At 50.2% G+C, this 21941-nt stretch overlaps 1 protein-coding gene across 1 annotated transcript; it reads right to left on the reverse strand.

The window, feature by feature from the left end:
• Positions 1-1958: 1958 nt before the first annotated feature.
• Positions 1959-20832, reverse strand: LOC135288450 (polyserase-2-like). The gene is given in 10 exon segments (XM_064401841.1): positions 1959-2998; positions 4537-4655; positions 5347-5816; positions 8198-8430; positions 11286-11452; positions 14057-14326; positions 15144-15277; positions 15279-15410; positions 16996-17164; positions 20820-20832. Coding segments are annotated over 10 exon segments (2637 nt in total). The 3' UTR covers positions 1959-2068.
• Positions 20833-21941: the final 1109 nt, after the last annotated feature.

Genomic DNA, 21941 nt, shown 5'->3' on the forward strand with positions numbered 1-21941 from the left:
GGGGAATTTTTTGGGGTGGGGGAGGGGCGGGAAATCCCCATTTTTTGTGTTTTTTTTTTTTTTTTTTTTTTTAATTTTTCAGGATTTTTTGGGGGGGTGGGGGAGGGGCGGGAAAAAAAATCCCCTTTTCCTTTTTTTCTCCTTTTTCTGTTTTTATTTTTTCATCTTTTATTTCAAATTATTTTTTGTTTCTTTTTTTTCCTTTGGGGGGGGGTGGGGGAGGGGGGATCCCAAATTTTTTTTTTTTTGGGGCGAGTTCTGTCAATTCCCGGGGTGGGGGAGGGGCGGGAATTCCCCGTTTTTTCCCATTTTTCCCATTTTTAAAATTTTTTTTCCCCTTTTTCCCCCAAATTTGGGGCGGGGGAGGGGCCGCGGGTGGGGGAGGGGCGGGGGCTCCCCCGATTTGTTTTTTTTTGGGGGGGGGAGGGGTCCCCAATCCTTACCTGGAGCGGCGGCGGCGCCGGGAGCGGGGTGGGGGAGGGGCGGCGGGGGGCGGGGCTTCCGGGGAGGGCCGCGCGCTGATTGGCCGAGCCGCGACCGGGCCCGGCGCTGATTGGCTGGAAGGGGGAGGGGAAAAGGGGGCGGGGCCAAAGCGCTTCCGGTTCGGAGCGGCACAAAAGGGGTGGGGGAGGGGCGGGGGGAGGGGTTTGGGGCCAGTTCCAGCGGGTTTGGGATTTTGGCGGTTTTTGGGGGGATTTTAGTGGATTTTGGGAGGATTTTGGGGGGGAGTTTGGATTTTTTTTGGGGCGCATTTCGGTGTTTTCCGGATTTTTTACAATTTTTGTGGCGTTTGGGGTTTTTTAGGGGGGATTTGGGGTTTTTTTTTGGGGAGGTTTTGGGTTTTTAGGGGGAATTTTTGGGTTTTTTCGGAGGTTTGGGTTTCTTTTGGGAGGTTTTAGGGTTTTTTTTGTTTTTGTTTTTTTTTTTTAATTTTGTGGCGTTTGGGTTTTTTGGGGGGGAGACTTTTGGTTTTTAGGGCGAATTTTGGGGGTTTTAGGGTGGATTTGGGTTTTTTTGGTGTATTCTGGTGGTTTTTTTGTTTTTCTTTAATTTTTGTGGCGTTTGGGTATTTTTGGGGAAAGATTTTGGGGTTTTAGGGCGAATTTTGGGGTTTTTTTATGGGGGATTCGGGGTTTTTGGGGGATTTGGGGATTTTTTGGTGTTTTTAGGGCGAATTTTGGGGTTTTTAGAGGGAATTTGGGTTTTTTGGGGAGGTTTTGGTTTTTTGGGGGGAATTTTGGGTTTTTTTCGGGGGATTTGGGTTTTTGGGGGGGAGGGTTTGAGATTTTAGGAGAGAACTTGAGGGGTTTTGGTGATTTTGGGATTTTTTTTTCTGTGTTTTTTGGGGGGTTTGGGCTTTTTTCGGGGCGTTTTGGATTTTTGGGGACTATTTTGGAGTTTCTTGAGTTTTTGTGTGGAATTTTGGGGTTTTTTGGAGGCACTTTGGGGTTTTGGGGGGAGTTTTGGGAAATTTTGGGTGTTTTGGGAGGATTTTGCGTATTTTGGGGGGGTTTTGTGGTTTTTGGAGGAGATTTGGGATTTTTTTGGGGTAATATTGTATTTTTCAGGGGATTTGGGGTTTTTTGAGGGGATTTTGGGATTTTTTTGGAGGGATTTTGGGGTTTTTTTTTGGGGATTTTTTGGAGGGATTTTGGGTTTTTTTTCCGGGGGATTTTGGGGATTTTTTGAGGGATTTTGGGAATTTTTTTGAGGGATTTTGGTTTGTTGGTTTTTTTTTTTAAGGAATTTTGAGGGATTTGGGGGATTTTTTTGAGGAATTTTGGGGATTTTGGTTTTTTTTTTTCAGGGATTTTTTTGGGGCGATTTTGGCTTTTTTGGGCCCCTCCCAAGGATTCAATTTTGTCCCATTTGGGCTTTTTTGGGGGTGGTGGGGGAGGGGAAACCCCCCCAATTTTTTTTTCGGGGACCCCCCCAAAAAACCCAAACCCGAGTCGGGGTCTCTGCAGATCCGTCACCTTTTATTGCCCAAAAACCCCAAAAAACCCAAAATTGGGGTGGGGGAGGGGCCGGACCCCCCGGGGACCCCTCCCCCCACCCCAAATTCACCTCAGGGGGAGCCCCCCCCCCGAATTTCGGGGTCTCGGGGGGGCTCGGGCTCCGCCCAGGCCTCGGGGTCGCCCCAATTCTCGGGGGGGTCCCCGAAATTATTTGGGGGCGGCTCCGAAATTTCGGGGTCTGGTGACGTCATCGGGGTCCCCAAATCCCCGGGGGTCCCCGAATTTTCGGGGGGCTCCGTGGGGGAGGGGGGAGACCCCGAAACTTCGGGGTCTGGTGACGTCATCGGGGTCCCCAAAATTTCAGGGGTCCCCAAAACTTCGGGTGTTGCTGACGTCATCGGGGTCCCCAAAATATCGGGGGTCCCCGAATTTTCAGGGTCTGCTGACGTCATCGGGGTCCCCAAAGTGTCAGGGGTCCCCAAATTCCCGGGGTCTGGTGACGTCACGGGGGTCCCCAAATCCCCGGCGGTCCCCAAAATTTCGGGGTTTGCTGACGTCATCGGGGTCCCCAAATCCCCGGGGGTCCCCAAATTTTCGGGGTCTGGTGACGTCACGGGGGTCCCCAAATTTTCGGGGTTTGCTGACGTCACGGGGGTCCCCAAATCCCCGGGGGTCCCCAAATTTTCGGAGCTGCTGGAGCCGTTCGGGTGCCCCCAGCCCCCCCCAAATTCGGGATTTCCCCCAAACTCGGGCTCCCCCCAGGTCTCGGGGTCCCCCCAGGTCTCGAGGCCCCCCCCAAACTCGGGGTCCCCCGCGGAGTCGGGGTCCCCCTGGCGCTCCTCGCGCTGCAGCTCGCGGGGGTCCGGGGGGGTCTCGGCGAACAGAACCTCGCGGGCGACCCCCGAGAGCCAGCGCTCGTGGGGGGGCAGGGCGGTGAAGCGCAGCGCGGCCCCTCCCCCCGCGGGGGGCGGGGCGGCCACGCCCATCAGGAACCAGAGCCCCCGCTCCTCGCAGGCCAGGGGGGACCCCACGAAATCCGCCTGGGGGGGGGGGACCCCAAAAAAACCCGGTTGATTTGGGGTCATGGAATGCCGAAAATGTCCCAAAATACCGAAAAAACCCCCATAAATTAGCCCAAAAATCAACCCCAAAACCAGCCCCAAATTATCCCAAAAACGGCCCCAAAATATCCCAAAATCAACATCAGAAATGGCCTCAAAATCGTCAGGAAACCCCCCAAAAAACGGCCTGAAATACCCCAAAATACACCCCAAAAATTGAACCAAAATAGCCCAAAAATGGCCCCAAAAAATCCCAAAAATGGCCCCAAGAAAAGCCCAAATCCACCCCAAAATCAACTCCAAAAATGGCCCCAAAATACCTCAAAAACCACTCAAAAATCAACCCCAAAATGCCCCAAAATGCCCCAAAATCAGCCCCAGCCCCCGCTCCTCGCAGGCCAGGGGGGACCCCAAAAATCCGCCTGGGGGGGACCCCAAAAATCAGAAATTAATTTGGGGTCACGAAATGCTGAAATGGCAAAAAAACGGCCCCAAAATACCCCCAAAACTGCCCCAAAGTACCCCAAAAATTGAACAAAAATATCCCAAAAACTGCCCTAAAATATCCCCAAAATCAACCCCAAAACCAGCCCCAAAATACCCCAAAAATTGCCCCAAAATATCCCCAGAAAGAGCCCCCAAAACCGCCCAAAAATACCCCAAAAACCATCCTGAAATACCCCAAAAAACGCCCCAAAATGGCCTCAAAATCCTCCCAAAATTGCCCCAAAGATGGAACCAAAATACCCCCAAATCCACCCCAAAATGGCTCCAAAATCAATCCCCAAAATGGCGCCAAAGTACCCCAAAAACCAACCTTAAAACACCCCAAAAAACCACCCAAAAATCAACCCCAAAATCAGCCCAAAAATGGCCCCAAAGTACCCCAAAAATGGAACCGAAATACCCCAGAAACTGCCCTAAAGTACCCCAAAAATCAACCCCAAAAAATCCCCAAAATACCCCAGAAATGGCACCAAAATATCCCAAAAATGGCCCCCAAGAAAACCCCCAAATCCAGCCCAAAATATCCCAAAATCAGCCCAAAAATGGCCCCAAAGTACCCCAAAAAATCCCCCAAATTCCCTTAAATTCCCCCAAATTTTCCCCAATTTTTCTCCAAATTCCTCCAAAATTTCCCAAATTTCCCCAAATTTTCCCCCAATTCCCTCAAAATTCCCCCAAATTTTCCCCCAAAATTCCCCACATTCCCCCCAAATTTTCCCCAATTTCGCCCAAATTTTTCCCCAAATTCCCTTAAAATTCCAAATTTCTCAAAATTTCCCCCAAATTTCTGCAAAATCCCCCAATTCCTCCAAATTTTCCCCCAATTCCCTTAAAATTCCCCCAATTTTTGTCCAAAATTCCCCAAATTCCCTTAAAATTCCCCCAAATTTCTCAAAATTTTCCCCAAATTCCTCCAAAATTTCCCAAATTTTCCCCCAAATCCCTTAAAATTCCCCCAAATTTCCCCCAAAATCCCCCAAAATCCCCCAAATTCCCCCGAATTTCCGCACCCCGCTGGCGCTGCCGCTGACGCAGAAGCTCTCGGGGGTTTTGGGGCCGTTTCCGGCGTTTTCGGGGCAGCGCTCGGGGCTCACCTGGGCCGGGCGCAGCCGGCCGGGGGCACGCGGCTCTGCGGGCACGGGGGGGACAGGTGAGCACAGGTGTGCCCAGGTACCCCCAGGTGTGCCCAGGTGTGTTTTGGGTGTGCCCAGGTGTGTTTTTACCTCTCAGGTGTGCCCAGGTGTGCCCAAAACCCCCCCAGGTGTGCCCCAGGTGTGTTTTTACCCCCCCAGGTGTGCCCAGGTACCCCCCAGGTGTGCCCAGGTGTCTTTTGGGTGTGCCCAGGTGAGTGCCCAGGTACCCCCAGGTGAGCCCAGGTGTGCCCCAAGAACTCCCAGGTGTGCCCCAGGTGTGTTTTTAACCCCCAGGTACCCACAGGTGTGCCCCAGGTGTGCCCAAAACCCCCCCAGGTGTGCCCCAGGTGTGTTTTTACTTCTCAGGTGTGCCCAGCTGAGTGCCCAGGTGTGCCCCAGGTGTGCCCAGGTACCACCCAGGTGTGCCCCAGGTGTGTTTTTAACCCCCCAGGTGAGCCCCAGGTGTGCCCAGGTACCTCCCAGGTGAGCCCAGGTGCGTTTTGGGAGTGCCCAGGTACCCCCCAGGTGCCCTGTGGGCGTGGCCAGGTGCCCGGTGGGCGTGGCCAGGTGTGTTTTTACCCCCCAGGTGCCCTGTGGGCGTGGCCAGGTGCCCGGTGGGCGTGGCCAGGTGTGTTTTTACCCCCCAGGTGCCCTGTGGGCGTGGCCAGGCTAAGCCCCGCCCCTCACCTGCCCGCAGGGCCCAGCAGGTGCGCCCAGGTGCGCCCAGGTGCGTCCTGTAGGGGGCGCAGAGCGGCCGCAGGCTCCGCCCCCAGGCGGGCGGGGGGCGGAGCTTCAGCAGCGCCAGGTCCGGCCCCGCCCCCTCGGGCCCCGCCCCCGCGAAGGCGCCGTGCAGGTGGAGGCGGAGCCCGCGGGGGGCGGGGCCTCGCGAGGGGGCGGGGCCCGAGGGGGCGGGGCTGCAGGGGGAGGGGGCGGGGCCTGGCTGAGAGGGGGAGGAGCCTGAGGGGAAGGGGGAGGAGCCAGGAAATGAATGGGAGGAGTTATACGGGGAGGGGGCGGGGCTGCAATGGGAAGGGGCGGGGCCAGAAGGGGAATGGGAGGAGTTAGAGGGGAAGGGGGCGGGGTCAGAAGGGGAAGGGGCGGGGCTCTCAGGCTCCGCCCCCCAGAGCTCCGCCTCCCAGGCCTCGGGGTCCTGAGCCCTGCGGGGAACAATTTTTGGGTTAATTAGCATTAATTACCGTTAATTAACACTAATTAAGCATTAATTAACGGTAATTAACGTTAATGACTCACCCGGCGGAGCAGCTGGACGGGGGATTTAGGGTTAATTTGGGTTAATTTGGGGCAAATTTCTATAAATTTGGGGTTAATTTCCATAAATTACCATTAATTACCATTGATGACCATTGATTACCATTAATTAACACAAATTTCTGCTAATTAAGGCTCATTACCCACCCAACAAAGCAGCTGGAGGCAAATTTTGGGTTAATTTGGGGCAAATTTGTGTAGATTTGGGGTTAATTACCATAAATTACCATTTATTGCCATTGATTACCATTAATTACCATAGATTTCTGCTAATTAACGCTCATTACTCACCCAACAAAGCAGCTGGAGGCGAATTTTGGGTTAAATTGGGGCAAAGTTTTGGCGATTTCAGTTAATTTTGAATCAGTTCCCATTAAAAAAGATTAATTAACGCTAATGATGAATAATTAATTAAGAACTCACCCGAGGAAGCAGCTGGAGGTGATTTTGGGGTTAAATTGTGTTAATTTGATGTAAATTTCATGCAAATTTCATGTAAATTTTCGGGTATTTTGGGTTAATTTCAGGTTAATTCCCACTAATAAAGGCTAATTACCGCTAATGAGGGATAATTAATTAATGACTCACCCGAGGAAGCAGCTGGGGGTGAATTTTGGGTCAATTTGCGTTAATTTCATGTAAATATCATGTAAATTTTCAGCTATTTTGGGTTAATTTCAGGTTAATTCCCACTAACAAAGATTAATTAATGCTAATAATGAATGATTAATTAAGGACTCACCCGGGGAAGCAGCTGGAGCTGTATTTTGGGTTAATTTGAGTTAATTTGGGTTAATTTCGTGTAAATTTCATGTAAATTTTGGGTTAATTTCGGGTTAATTTCGGGTCAATTCCCGTTAATAAAGGTTAATTAAGGCTAATTAGGAGTAATTAATTAATTGCGGACTCACCCGAGGAAGCAGCTGGGGGTGAATTTGGGTCAATTTGGGTTAATTTTGTGTAAATTTCATGTAAATTTTTGGGTACTTCGGGTTAATTTTGAATTAATTCCCCTTAATAAAGGTTAATTAACGCTAATAATTAATAATGAATTTCAGACTCACCCGAGGAAGCAGCTGGCGGCCGTCAGGACCCATCCCCCCCCCAGCAGGGCCCCCCCGCAGCGCCGCCCCTCCCCCCGCAGCGAGACCCCCCAGGGCCAGCGGGGGGGGCGGGGGGAGGGGCAGGGGGGGGCCGCCCATGGCGCCGCAGCCTGGGGGAGGGGCCAGAAAGGGGGCGGGGCTTAGAGATGGGCGTGGCCACCGCGGGGCGGGGTCACAAAGGGGGCGGGGCTTAAAAGGGGGCGGGGTCCGAATCACAATGGGGGCGGGGCCAAAGGGGGGAGGGGTCAGAATGGCAATGGGGGAGCTGCAGAGGGGGCGGGGTCAATGTGGGCGGGGTCACCAAGGGGGCGGGGCCACCGTGGGGGCGGGGTCAGAGTCACAATGGGGGAGGTTTTTTTTATTTTTGGATTTTGGGGATTTTTGGGGGGATTTTTATTGCATTTTATGGGATTTTTGGGGGGATATTTTTTGGATTTTTTTCAGGATTTTGGGGGGGATTTGGGGGAATTTGGGGAGGGGTCTCACCGTAGCAGACCCCGACCTCCATCCCCTGTTCTGGGGGGGATTTTTGGGGCAGTTTTGAGGGAATTTTGGGCATTTTTTTAGGATTTTATGGGATTTTTATGGGATTTTTTTCAGGATTTTTGGGGATTTTTCAGGAATTTTGGGTAATTTGAGGAGGGGTCTCACGGTAGCAGATCCCAAGTTCTATGCCTGGTTCTGGGGGGGTTTGGGGCAGGATTTTGGGGCAGTTTTGAGGGAATTTTGGGCATTTTTAAAGGATTTTATGGGATTTTTTGTGGATTTTGTCAGGATTTTGGGGATTTTTCAGGAATTTTGGGGAATTTGGGGAGGGGTCTCACCGTAGCAGACCCCAACCTCCACGCCCGGTTCTGGGGGGGTTTGGGGCAGGATTCTGGGGCGGTTTTGAGGGAATTTTGGGCATTTTTTTAGGATTTTATGAGACTTTTTTGGGGATTTTTTCAGGAATTTTGGGGAATTCTCAGGAATTTGGGGAGGGGTCTCACCGTAGCAGATCCCAAGTTCTATGCCCGGTTCTGGGGGGGTTTGGGGCAGGATTTTGGGGCGGTTTTGAGGGAATTTTGGGCTTTTTTTTTAGGATTTTATGGGATTTTTTGTGGATTTTTTTGGGGATTTTTTCAGGGATTTTGGGGAATTCTCAGGAATTTGGGGAGGGGTCTCACCGTAGCAGATGCCGACCTCCGAGACGGGCTGCAGGGGGGGTCCCGGGGGGTCCCTGAGGAAGGCGCTGGGGGGGAGGTGGCGCTGCAGCCAGCGCGAGTGCGCCCCGCCCAGGGCGGTGGCCAGGGCGGGGCCGTTGGGGCGGGCGCAGCCCAGGGCGAAGCTCAGCACCCCGAAATGCACCCAGCGCCCCCCCCGGGGCGCCCCCGCACACCACCGCGCCCCCCGAGTCCGCCTGGGGGGGGAAACAGGGAGAAAATGGGAAAAAATGCAAAAAACCGTATTAAAATAGCCCAAAAAACGTGGGAAATAGCCCCAAAACAGAGAGGAAATAGAGAAAAAAACAGTGGAGAAACGCCCCAAAATATCCCCAAAAAATCCTGGAAAAATCCAGAGAAAATGTCCCCAAAAACCCCAAAAAACGTCCCCCAAAAAAACCCGGAGAAATGTCCCAAAATACCCCAGAAAATCCCGGAAAAATCCCCCCCAAAATATCCCGAAAGAACTCCCCAAAAAAATCCCAAAAAGTCCAAAAAATTAGCAATAAAATGTCCCAAAAACCCCAGAAAAAAATCCCCCAAAAGTCCCGAGAAAATGTCCCAAAAACCCCCGAAAAAATGTCCCAAAAAATCCCTAAAAATATCCCCCAAAATCCCAAAAAATCCCTTAAAAAATCCCCCCAAAATCCCAAAAAAACCCTAAAAAAATCTCCCAAAATCCCAAAAAAATCCTCAAAAAAACTGTGAGGAAAGAGCCCAAAAAAACCCAAAAATACCCCAAAAAAATCCCGAAATGCACCCAGCGCCCCCCCGGGGCGCCCCCCGAGTCCGCCTGGGGGGGGAAACGGGGAAAAAAAGGGGAGAAAATGGGAAAAAATGCAAAAAACCATATTAAAATAGCATCAAAACCATGGAAAATAGCCCAAAAACCAGTGAGGGAATAGAGAAAAAAATGGCCAAGAAATGCCCCAAAATATCCCAAAAAATCCCCTGAAAACTCAGAAAAAAATCCTGAGAAAATGTCCCAAAAATCCCAAAAAACGTCCCCCAAAAAAACCCGGAGAAATGTCCCAAAATACCCCAGAAAATTCCAGAAAAATCCCCCCAAAAATATCCTGAAAGAACTCCCCAAAAAATCCCAAAAAGTCCAAAAAATTCCTGAAAAAATGTCCCAAAAAGCCCCAGAGAAAATCCCAAAAGATTCCGAGAAAATGTCCCAAAAATCCCTGAAAAAAAATCCCAAAAAATCCCGGAAAAATCCCCCAAAAATCTCCCAAAAAAAACTGTGAGGAAAGAGCCCAAAAAACCCCAAAAATGTCCCAAAAAAAGCCCGAAATGCACCCAGCGCCCCCCCGAGTCCGCCTGGGGGGGGAAACGGGGAGAGAAAATGAGAAAATGGGAAAAAAAGGGAAAAAACCATATTAAAATAGCCAAAAAAATGTGGAAAATAGCCCAAAAACAGTGAGAGAATAGAGAAAAAAATGGCGAAGAAACGTCACAAAATATCCCCAAAAAAACCCTGAAAACTCAGAAAAAAATCCAGAGAAAATGTCCCCAAAACCTCCGAGAAACGCCCCAAAATATCCCAAAAAAACCCTGAAAAAATCCCCCAAAAAATCTCAAAAAATCCCCCAAAAATATCCCGAAAGAACTCCCCAAAAAAATCCCCAAAAACCCCAAAAAATTCCTGATAAAATGTCCCAAAAACCCCCAGAAAAAATCCCAAAAAATCCTGAGAAAATGTCCCAAAAAAACCCCAAAAAATGTCCAGAAAAACTCTGAAAAAATTCTGATAAAATGTTCCAAAATCCCTGAAAAAAATCCCCAAAAATCCCGGAAAAATCCCCCAAAAATCTCCCAAAAAAAAACCTGGGAGGAAAGAGCCCAAAAAACCCCAAAAATGTCCCAAAAACCCCACAAAAAAATCCCCAAAAATCCCGAGAAAATGTCCCAAAAAACCCGGAGAAATGTCCCAAAATACCCCAAAAAATCCCGGAAAAATCCCCCCAAAAATATCCCGAAAGAACTCCCCAAAAAATCCCCAAAAACCCCAAAATTTCCTCATAAAATGTCCCAAAAACCCCGGAAAAAATCCCCAAAAAATCCCGAGAAAATGTCCCAAAAACTCCCGAAAAAATGTCCCTAAAAACTCTCAAAAATTCCCCCAAAAATCCTAAAAAATCATGAGAAAAAAAGCCCCAAAAACCCAAAAAATCCCCCCAAAAAATCCCGCAAAAATAAAAAAAAAAGTCCCCAAAAATCCCCAAAAAAACCCAAAAAATGCCCCAAAAATCCGCAAAAATTCCATTAAAAATCCCAATTTTGAGCCCTAAAATCCCATTTTAACCCAAAAAACCCAAAAAAATCCCCCAAAATCCCAATTTAACCCCATTTAACGGCCCCAAACCCCCCCGGGACCCCTCCCCAAATTCCCTGCCAGGTCCCCGAGCGCCCCCAGACCCAATTTAACCCCTAAAATCCCAATTTTACCCCCCTAAACCTCCAAAAAGTCCCCAAAAATCCCAATTTAATGGCCCCAAATCACCTCAAATCCCCCCAAAACCGCCTCGAAGCCCCCCGGGACCCCTCCCCAAATTCCCTGCCAGGTCCCCGAGCGCCCCCAGACCCATTTTAACCCCCATTTTACCACCCCAAATCCCCATTTTATCCCCCAAAAATCTCATTTTAATCGCCCCAAATCGCCCCAAATCCCCCCAAAACCGCCTCGAATCCCCCCGGGACCCCTCCCCAAATTCCCTGCCAGGTCCCCGAGCGCCCCCAGACCCATTTTAACCCCTAAAACCTCCCCCAAACCCCCAAAATCTTCTAAAAAAATCCCCAAAAATCCCAATTTAATCACCTCAAACCCCCCCAAATGACCTCAAATCCCCCCAAAACCGCCTCGAAGCCCCCCGGGACCCCTCCCCAAATTCCCTGCCAGGTCCCCGAGCGCCCCCAGACCCATTTTAACCCCTAAAATCCCAATGTAACCCCCCCAAAACCCCAAAAAATCCCCCAAAATCCCAATTTAACCCCCCCAAATCGCCCCAAAACCGCCTCGAAGCCCCCCGGGACCCCTCCCCAAATTCACCTGGCAGGCGCCGCGGCCGCCGCGGGGCCCCCCCGCGCAGAGCATGCCGGGCCGCGCGGGCCGGGCGAGGTCGCGGCGCCGCAGGTTCGAGTACAGGCAGTTACAGGTGGGCGGCGAGAGCAGCGGCAGCGCCGCCTCCTGCAGCGGGGCCCCCGCGGGCAGCGACACTGCGGGACCCCCGGAAATGGGTGAGACCCCTCCCCACACTGGGGCAGACCCCTCCCCAAAAATCCCGGGGCGCCTGCCCGAAAATCCGGGTGAGAAACTCCAAAAAATGGGGCAAAAAACCGCTAAAAATGGGGATAAAGACCCCAAAAATTGGGGTGAGGGACCCTAAAAATGGGTGAGACCCCTCCCCGAATTGGGAGAGACCCCTCCCCACTTTGGGGCAGACCCCTCCCCACTTTGGGGCAGACCCCTCCCCAAAAAACCCGGGGCGCCTGCCCGAAAATCCCGGAGAAAAAAGGCAAAAATGGGGCAAAAAACCGCTAAAAATGGGGTTAAAGACCCCAAAATTTGGGGTGCGGGACCCCCGACACGCGTGAGACCCCTCCCCAAATTGGGGCAGACCCCTCCCCACACTGGGAGAGACCCCTCCCCAAAAATCCCGGAGAAAAAAGCCAAAAATGGGGGAAAAAACCGCTAAAAATGGGGTGAGAAACTGCAAAAAATGGGGTTAAAGACCCTAGAAACTGGGAACAGGGACCCCGAAACGAGTGAGACCCCTCCCCACACTGGGAGAGACCCCTCCCCAAAAATCCCGGAGCGCATCCCCAAAAATCCCGGAGAAAAAAGGCAAAAATGGGGCAAAAAATCCCAAAAAATGGGGTTAAAGACCCTGAAAATTGGGGAGAGGGACCCCAAAAGTGGGCGAGACCTCTCCCCACATTGGGGCAGACCCCTCCCCAAATTGGGCGAGACCCCTCCCCAAAAAACCCGGAGCGCATCCCCAAAAATCCCGGAGAAAAAAGCCAAAAACGGGGGAAAAAATCCCCAAAAATGGGGTGAGAAACTGGAAAAAATGGGGTTAAAGACCCCGAAAACTGGGTGAGACCCCTCCCCAAATTGGGTGAGACCCCTCCCCACATTGGGGCAGACCCCTCCCCACACTGGGAGAGACCCCTCCCCAAAAATCCCGGAGCGCATCCCCAAAAATCCCGGAGAAAAAAGCCAAAAATGGGGCAAAAAACCGCTAAAAATGGGGTTAAAGACCCCAAAAATTGGGGTTAAAGACCCTGAAATTTGGGGTGAATTCTGGGGTTTTTGGATGATTTTTTGGGGTGAATTTCGGGGATTTTTGGGGTGAATTTCGGGGTTTTTGGGGTGAATTTTGGGGATTTTTGGGGTGAATTTCGGGGTTTTTGGATTAATTTTGGGGTGAATTTTTGGATTTTGGGGATGAATTTCAGATTTTTTGGGTTTTTTAGGGTGATTTTTTTTATTTTTGGGTTTTTTGGGGTGAATTTTTGGGGTGAATTCCAGGGTTTTTGGGTTTTTTGGGGTGAATTTTTGGGGTGAATTCCGGGGTTTTTGGGGTGAATTTTGGGGTGAATTTTTGGGGTGAATTTCGGGGATTTTTGGGGTGAATTTTTTTGTTGTTGTTGTTGTTGTTTTTTGGGGTGAATTTTGGGGTGAATTCTGGGGTTTTGGTTTTTTTGGGGTGAATTTTTGGGTTTTTGGATGAATTTTTTGGGGTGGATTCTGGGGTTTTTGGGGTGAATTTTGGAGTGAATTTTTGGGGTGAATTTCGGGGATTTTTGGGGTGAATTTTTGTTTTTTTGGATGATTTTTTGGGGTGAATTTTTGTTTTTTTGGATGATTTTTTGGGGTGAATTTTGGGCTGAATTCTGGGTTTTTTGGGGTGAATTTTGGAGTGAATTTTTGGATTTTGGGGGTGAATTTCAGATTTTTTGGGGTGAATGTTGGGATTTTTGGGGTGAATTTTTGGTTTTTTGGGGTGAATTCCGGGGATTTTTGGGGGTGAATTTTTGTATTTTTGGGGTGAATTTCGGGGATTTTTGGGGTGAATTTTGGGGTGAATTCTGGGATTTTCGGGGGTGAATTTTTGTATTTTCGGGGTGAATTTTTGGTTTTTTGGGGTGAATTTCGGGGTTTTTGGGTGTGAATTTTGGGGTGAATTTCGGGGATTTTAGGGTGAATTTTGGGGTGAATTTCGGGGATTTTCGGGGTGAATTTTTGGTTTTTGGGGTGAATTTTTGGTTTTTTGGGGTGAATTTCGGGGATTTTGGATGAATTTTGGGGTGAATTTTTGGTTTTTGGGGGTGAATTTTTGGTTTTTTGGGGTGAATTTCGGGGATTTTGGGGTGAATTTTGGGGTGAATTTCGGGGATTTTAGGGTGAATTTTGGGGTGAATTTCGGGGATTTTCGGGGTGAATTTTTGGTTTTTTGGGGTGAATTTTTGGTTTTTTGGGGTGAATTCCGGGGATTTTTGGGGTGAATTTTGGGGTGAATTCTGGGATATTCGGGGGTGAATTTTTGTATTTTCGGGGTGAATTTTTGTATTTTTGGGGTGAATTTTTGGTTTTTTGGGGTGAATTTCGGGGATTTTGGATGAATTTTGGGGTGAATTTTTGGTTTTTTGGGGTGAATTTCGGGGATTTTGGGGTGAATTTTGGGGTGAATTTCGGGGATTTTGGGGTGAATTTTGGGGTGAATTTTTGTATTTTTGTGGTGAATTTCAGGTTTTTTGGGGTGAATCCCGGGGATTTTGGGGGCGACTCGTTCCCGCCGTCCCGCGGCGGTCCCTCACCGTTCTCGGCCACGTGGCCCCAGCCCGTGACCCAGCAGGAGCGGCCGAAGGGCGGCCGCAGGCGGGGGAGGGGCAGGCAGACGGGGCCCACGCGCGGCCCCAGCACGGCCGGCGGCCGCAGCCGCACCAGGGCCAGGTCGTGACCCCCGCGCACGCCCCGGAAGCGCTCGTGCACGATCAGCTCGGCCACGGCCAGCTCCTGGCCCCTGCTCCCGGTCACTCCAGGGGTCATTCGAGGGGTCACTGCCGTGGTCACTCCCGGGGTCAGCCCTGTGGTCAACATCGGGGTCATTCTTGGGGTCATTCTCAAGGTCATTCTTGGGGTTATCCCAGTGGTCAGCCCTGTGTCCCATCCCTGTGGTCACCATCATGTCCTTTCCTGTGTCCATCCCTGTGTCCATCCCCGTGGTCACTCCCATGGTCACTCCCGTGGTCACTCCCGGGGTCACTCCCGGGGTCAGCCCTGTGGTCAACATCGGGGTCATTCTTGGGGTTATCCCAGTGGTCAGCCCTGTGGTCACCCTCGTGTCCATCCCTGTGTCCATCCCTGTGGTCACTCCCAGGGTCATCCCTCTGGTCACCCTCATGTCCATCCCTGTGGTCACTCAAGGGGTCACTGCTGTGGTCACTCCTGCGGTCACTCCTGTGGTCAACATTGGGGTCATTCTTGGGGTTATCCCAGTGGTCAGCCCTGTGGTCACCCTCATGTCCATCCCTGGGGTCACTCCTGTGGTCATCCCAGTGGTCACTCCCATGGTCACTCCCATGGTCAGCCCTGTGGTCAACATCGGGGTCATTCTTGGGGTTATCCCAGTGGTCACTCCAGTGGTCACTCCCATGGTCACTCCAGGGGTCATCCCTGTGGTCACCTTCATGTCCATCCCTGTGTCCATCCCTGTGGTCACTCCTGTGGTCATTCCAGGGTCCATTGGGGTGGTCAGTGGGGTGGTCACTCCCATGGTCACTCGGGTGGTCAGTGGGGTGGTCACTCGGGTGGTCACTCAGGTGGTCAGTGGGTTGGTCACCCCAGTGGTCACTCCCGTGGTCACTCCCGTGGTCACTCCCGTGTCCATCCCCGTGTCCATACCGGTGTCCATCGCCGTGGTCACTCCAGCGGTCACTCCGGGATCCGTTGGGGTGGTCAGTGGGGTGGTCAGTGGGGTGGTCACTCCCGTGGTCACTCTCGTGGTCACTCCCGTGGTCACTCGGGTGGTCAGTGGGGTGGTCACTCCCGTGGTCACTCGGGCGGTCACTCCCGCGGTCACTCCCGTGGTCACTCTCGTGGTCACTCTGCAGCCGCAGCCGGCCCAGCACCGCTCGCCACTCGGAGAGAGGAGCCCGGAGCCCCCCGGGGCTGGGCCCGAAATCCCCCGAATTCACCCCAAAATATCCAAAATACCCAAAATCACCCAAATTCACCCCAAAATCAGACCGAAATCACCAAAATCACCCAAAATCCCCCAAATTCACCCCAAAATACCCAAAATACCCAAAATCACCCAAAATAAACCCGAAATCAACCCCAAATCACCCAAATTCACCCCAAAATATCCAAAATACCCCAAATCCCCCAAATTCACCCCAAAACACCCAAAATACCCAAAATCACACAAAATAAACCCAAAATCAACCCCAAATCACCCAAATTCACCCCAAAATACCCCAAATCACCCAAAATCACCCCAAAATGAACCAAAATCACCCAAATTCACCCCAAAATATCCAAAATACCCAAAATCACCCAAATTCTACCTAAAGTAAACCCAAAATCAGCCCAAAATCACCCAAAATCACCCAAAATAAACCCAAAATATCCAAAATATCCAAAATCACTCCAAAATATCCAAAATCACAAAAAAATCACCCAAAATAAACCCAAAATAAACCCGAAATATCCAAAATATCCAAAATCACCCCAAAATCACCCAAAATAAACCCGAAATATCCAAAATCACCCCAAAATCACAAAAAATCACCCAAATTCAACCCAAAATATCCAAAATCACCCAAAATCACCCAAAATAAACCCGAAATATCCAAAATCACAAAAAATCAACCGAAATCACCCAAAATCAGCCAAAATGTCCAAAATGAACAAAAATCACCTCAAATTAACCCAAAATCACCCAAATTCAACGCAAAATAAACCCGAAATCAGCCCAAAATCACCCAAAATCACCCCAAATCAACCCAAATATCAAAAATACCCCAAATCAACCCAAAATAAACCCGAAACATCCAAAATCACAAAAAAATCACCCAAAATCAACCCAAAATCACCCAAATTCCACCCAAAATATCCAAAATACCCAAAATCACCCAAAATCACCCCAAAATTAACCAAAAGCACCCAAAATCAACCCAAAATATCCAAAATATCCAAAATCACCCAAAATGAACCCGAAATCAGCCCAAAATGAACCAAAATCACCCCAAATCAACCCAAAATATCCAAAATCACCCCAAAAGCACCCAAAATATCAAAAATAATAAAAAATATCCAAAATCACCCCAAACCACCCCAAAATATCCATTTTCCTAAAACGCCCCCAAATCCGCCCCCGAGGCTCCCAAACCCCCTGGGCTCACCCCTGGGCGCAGTGGGCGGCGCTCAGCACCCACTGGGGGTGACCAGGGCCCCCAAACGCTCCTAAATCCCCTCAAAACGTTCCTAAATCCCCTAAATCCCCCTGAAAACTGCCCCAAATCCCCCGAAATGGCCCCGAATCCTCCGGAAATGATCCTAAATCCCCTGAAATGATCCCAAACCCTCCTGAAATGATCCTAAATCCCTTCGGCATGATCCTAAATCCCCCCAAAATGTTCCTAAATCCCCTAAGCCCCCCCAAATCCCCCCTTAAATCCCCCCAAAATGATCCTAAATCCCCTCAAAACGCCCCCAAATCCCTCCCAGACGCTCCCAAACCCCCTGGGCTCACCCCTGGAAGCAGTGGGCGGCGCTCAGCACCCACTCGGGGCTGACCAGGGCGCCCCCGCAGCGGTGCCCCCCCCGCAGCTGCAGGCTGACCGCCCAGGGCCAGCGGCCGGCCGCGCCGCCCGGCCCCCGACCACGCGGCCCCGCGCCCCGCGACAGCCCGCACCGCCACCCTAAAACGCAGATTAGGGGGTTTAGGAGCCTTTATGAGGTGGGGTTATGGGGTTTAGGAGCCGTTTTGGGGAGATTAGGGGGTTTAGGAACCTCTTTGGGGTCAGGTTCGGGGTTTTAGGAGCGTTTTTGGGGTGGGATTAGGGGGTTTAGGAGCCGTTTTGGGGGAGATTAGGGGTTTAGGAGCCTTTTTGGGGGAGATTAGGGGGTTTAGGAACCTCTTTGGGGTCAGGTTCGGGGTTTAGGAGCGTTTTTGGGGTGGGATTAGGGGGTTTAGGAGCCGTTTTGGGGGGAGATTAGGGGGTTTAGGAGCGTTTTTGGGAGAATTTGAGGGGATTTTTGGGGGGTTTAGGGGGTTTAGGAACCTTTCTGGGAGGGATTAGGGGGTTTGGGAACAATTAGGGGTGGGGTTAGGGGGTTTAGGAACATTTCTGAGTGGGGTTAGTGGTTTAGGAGCCTTTTTGTGGTTGGGTTAGGGGTTTAGGAGCGTTTTGGGCTGGGATTTGGGGGGGGATTTGGGGATTTGGAGCACGCGGCCCCGCGCCCCGCGACAGCCCGCACCGCCACCCTGGAACGGGTTAGGGGGTTTAGGAGCATTTCTGGGGGGAGATTAGGGGGTTTAGGAGCCGTTTTGGGGGGAGATTAGGGGGTTTAGGAGCGTGTTTTGGGAGAATTTGAGGGGATTTTTGGGGGGTTTAGGGGGTTTAGGAACCTTTTTGGGAGGGTTTAGGGGGTTTAGGAGCCGTTTTGGGTGGGATTCGGGGGGTTTTGGGGGGATTTGAGTGGTTTTAGGGGGTTTAGGAGCCTTTTAGGGCGTTTAGGAACCTTTCTGGGGGGGATTTTGGGGTTTAAAAACCATTTTGGTGTGGGTTTAGGGATTTAGGAACCTTTTAGTGGATATTAGAGGGTTTAGGAGCCTTTCTGGAGTGGGGTTTGGGGAGTTTTGGGGGGATTTGGGGGGGTTTTATGGGGTTTAGGAGCCTTTTTGGGAAGGATTAGGGGGTTTAGGAACATTTCTGGGGGGATTAGGGGGTTTAGGAGCATTTTTGGGGTGGGGTTAGTGGGTTTAGGAGCATTTTTGGGGTGGGGCTAGGGGTTTAGGAGCCTCTTTGGGGTGAGGTTCGGGGGGTTAGGAGCCTTTTTGGGAGGGTTTAGGGGGTTTAGGAGCCGTTTTGGGGGGAGATTAGGGGGTTTAGGAGCGTTTTTGGGAGGGTTCAGGGGGTTTAGGAGCATTTCTGGGCTGGGTTTAGGGGGTTTAGGAGCCTTTTTGGGGTGGGGTTTGGGGGGTTGGGAATGATTTGGGGGGTTTTGGGAGGCTTTGGGGGGATTTTAGGGGGTTTAGGAGCGTTTTTGGGAGGGTTTAGGGGGTTTAGGAACCTTTCTGGAGTGGGGTTAGGGGGTTTAGGAGCCTTTTGGGGGGTTTAGGAGCCTTTATGAGGTGGGATTTGGGGGGTTTGCGGGGGTTTTGGGGGAGATTGGGGGTTTAGGAACCATTTTAGGGGTGGGGTTATTGGGTTTAGGAGCCTTTTTGGGAGGCACTAGGGGGTTTAGGAGCCTTTTAGGGGTGGGATTAGGGGGTTTAGGAGCCTTTTAATGGGGATTGGGAACCTTTTTGGGAGGAATTAGGGGTTTAGGAGCCTTTTAGGGGTTTAGGAGCCTTTATGAGGTGGGGTTAGGGGTTTAGGAGCCATTTTGGTTGGATTTGGGGGGGGATTTTGGGGATTTTAGGGGGGTTAGGAGCCTTTTTGGGAGGGATTGGGGGTTTAGGAGCATTCCTGGGGGAGATTAGGGGGTTTAGGAGCGTTTTTGGGAGGGATTAGGGGGTTTAGGAGCATTTTTGGGGAGATTAGGGGATTTAGGAGCGTTTTTGGGAGGGGTTTAGGAGCGTTTTTGGGAGGGTTTAGGGGGTTTAGGAGCCGTTTTGGGGGAGATTAGGGGGTTTAGGAGCCTTTTAGGGGGTTTAGGAGCCTTTATGAGGTGGGGCTAGGGGGTTTAGGAGCCTCTTTGGGGTGAGGTTCGGGGTTTAGGAGCATTTTTGGGGTGGGATCTGGGGGATTTTAGGGGGTTTAGGAACCTTTTTGGGAAGGATTAGGGGGTTTAGGAGCGTTTTTGGGGTGGGGTTAGGGGGTTTAGGAGCCGTTTTGGGGAGATTAGGGGGTTTAGGAACCATTTCAGGGCTTTAGGAACCTTTATGAGGTGGGGTTAGGGGGTTTAGGAGCCTCTTTGGGGTGAGGTTCGGGGTTTAGGAGCGTTTTTGGGGTGGGATCTGGGGGGATTTTAGGGGGTTTAGGAACCTTTCTGGGAAGGATTAGGGGGTTTAGGAGCGTTTTGGGAGGGTTTAGGGGGTTTAGGAGCGTTTTTGGGGTGGGGTTAGGGGGGTTTAGGAGCCGTTTTGGGGGAGATTAGGGGTTTAGGAGCCTTTTAGGGGGTTTAGGAGCCTTTATGAGGTGGGGTTAGGGGGTTTAGGAGCCTTTATGAGGTGGGGTTAGGGGGTTTTAGGAGCCTTTTGGGGTGGGATCTGGGGGGATTTAGGGGTTTAGGAACCTTTTTGGGAAGGATTAGGGGTTTAGGAGCGTTTTTGGGGTGGGGTTAGGGGGGTTTAGGAGCCGTTTTGGGGGAGATTAGGGGGTTTAGGAACCATTTCAGGCTTTAGGAACCTTTATGAGGTGGGGTTAGGGGGTTTAGGAGCCTCTTTGGGGTGAGGTTCGGGGTTTAGGAGCGTTTTGGGGTGGGATCTGGGGGATTTTAGGGGGTTTAGGAACCTTTCTGGGAAGGATTAGGGGGGTTTAGGAGCGTTTTTGGGAGGGTTTAGGGGGTTTAGGAGCGTTTTTGGGGGTGGGGGTTAGGGGGGTTTAGGAGCCGTTTTGGGGGAGATTAGGGGGTTTAGGAGCCTTTTAGGGGGTTTAGGAGCCTTTATGAGGTGGGGTTAGGGGGTTTAGGAGCCTTTATGAGGTGGGGTTAGGGGGTTTAGGAGCCTTTTGGGGTGGGTTTAGGGGTTTTGGGAACGATTTGGGGGGATTTGGGAGGATTTTAGGGGGTTTAGGAACTTTTTGGGGTGGGGTTAGGGGGGGTTCGGGAAGGATTTGGGGCTTTAGGAGCATTTTTGGGGTGGGATTTGGAGGTTTGGGATCGATTTTGGGGAGGATTAGGGGGTTTAGGAGCCTTTTGGGGAGCTCTGGGCGTTTTTGGGGTGAATCTCGGGGTTTTTGGGGCCCCTTCGGGCTCCACTTCCCGTTTTTGGGGCCCCTCCCCCCCCCCCCCAATTCCGGGGTTGCGACAGCGGGGGGGGGGGGAGGGGCGGGGGGGGAGGGGCAGGGGCGGTTTGGGGCTTTTTACCCCAATTTTGGGTTTTTTTACCCCAATTTTGGGGCTTTTTACCCAATTTTTTTGGGTCCCTTTTCCCAATTTTTTGGATTTTTTCCCCCCAATTTTTGGCTTTTTTCCCTCCATTTTTGGGGTTTTTACTCCAAATTTTGGGGGTTTTTATCCCATTTTTGGGTCTTTTTCCCCAATTTTTGCCATTTTTATCCCAATTTTGGGTCCTTTTCCCAATTTTGGGGATTTTCCCCCCGATTTTGGGTTTTTTTCCCCATTTTTGGGGTCCTTTTTCCCAATTTTTGGCTTTTTTTCCCCCAAATTTTGCCATTTTTACCCCACGTTTTTGGTCCATTTCCCCATTTTTGGGTCTTTTTTCCCATTTTTTGATTTTTCCCCCCCAATTTTTAGGATTTTTATCATAAATTTTGAGGGTTTTTTCCCATTTTCGGGGTCCTTTTCCCCAGTTTTCGGCCTTTTTTTCCATTTTTACCCCAATTTTGGGATTTTCACGCCCATTTTTGGGGTTTTTAATCCAAATTTGGGTTTTTTTTCCCCATTTTCGGGTCTTTCCCCCCAATTTTTGGCTTTCTTTCCCAATTTTTAGGATTTTTACCCCAATTTTTGAGTCCTTTTTTCCCATTTTTGGGATTTTTTATCCCAATTTTTGGGATTTTTTCCCCCCAATTTTGGGGGGGTTTAATCCAAATTTGGGGTTTTTTCCCATTTTTTGGGTCTTTTTCCCCCAATTTTTGGCATTTTTTCCCAAATTTTGCCATTTTTACCCCAAGTTTTGGGTCCTTTTCCCAATTTTGGGATTTTCCCCCCATTTTCGCCCCCCTCATGAATATTCCGTGCCTCATTTGCATAACTCACATTCCGACTCCACCTCCGCGTCGCTCCCGGAGCCTGGGGGGGAAATTGGGAAAATTTGGGTGAATTTCGGGAATTTTGGGGGGAATTTTTGGGAAATTTTGGGGCAAAATTTCGGTGAATTTTAGGAAAATTTTGGGGAAATTTTTGTGATTTTTTGAGAATTTTCGGTGAATTTTGGGGGAATTTTTTGGGATTTTTGGGTGAAATTTTAGGTGAATTTGGGGACTTTTGGAAAATTTTTTTGAAATTTTGTGGTAATTTTCTGTGATTTTTGGGGAAATTTTCTGTGAATTTGGGGAATTTTGGGAAATTTTTTGGGAAAATTTTTGTGATTTTTTGAGAATTTTTGGGGAATTTTGGGGGAATTTTCAGTAAATTTTGTGGGAAATTTTTGACATTTTTTGGGAAATTTTCGGTGAATTTTGGGGGAATTTTTGGGTGAAATTTTAGGGGAATTTGGGGGAATTTGAGGGAATTTTTGGATGAATTTTGGGGTAAATTTTAGGGGAATTTTTGAGGAATTTTGGGAGATTTTTCGTAAATTTTTTGCTAATTTTTCTGGGATTTTTTTAGTGCATTTTGGGGAAA

Source organism: Passer domesticus, chromosome 33 (genome assembly GCF_036417665.1).
Source record: "Passer domesticus isolate bPasDom1 chromosome 33, bPasDom1.hap1, whole genome shotgun sequence".
NCBI lineage: Eukaryota > Metazoa > Chordata > Aves > Passeriformes > Passeridae > Passer > Passer domesticus.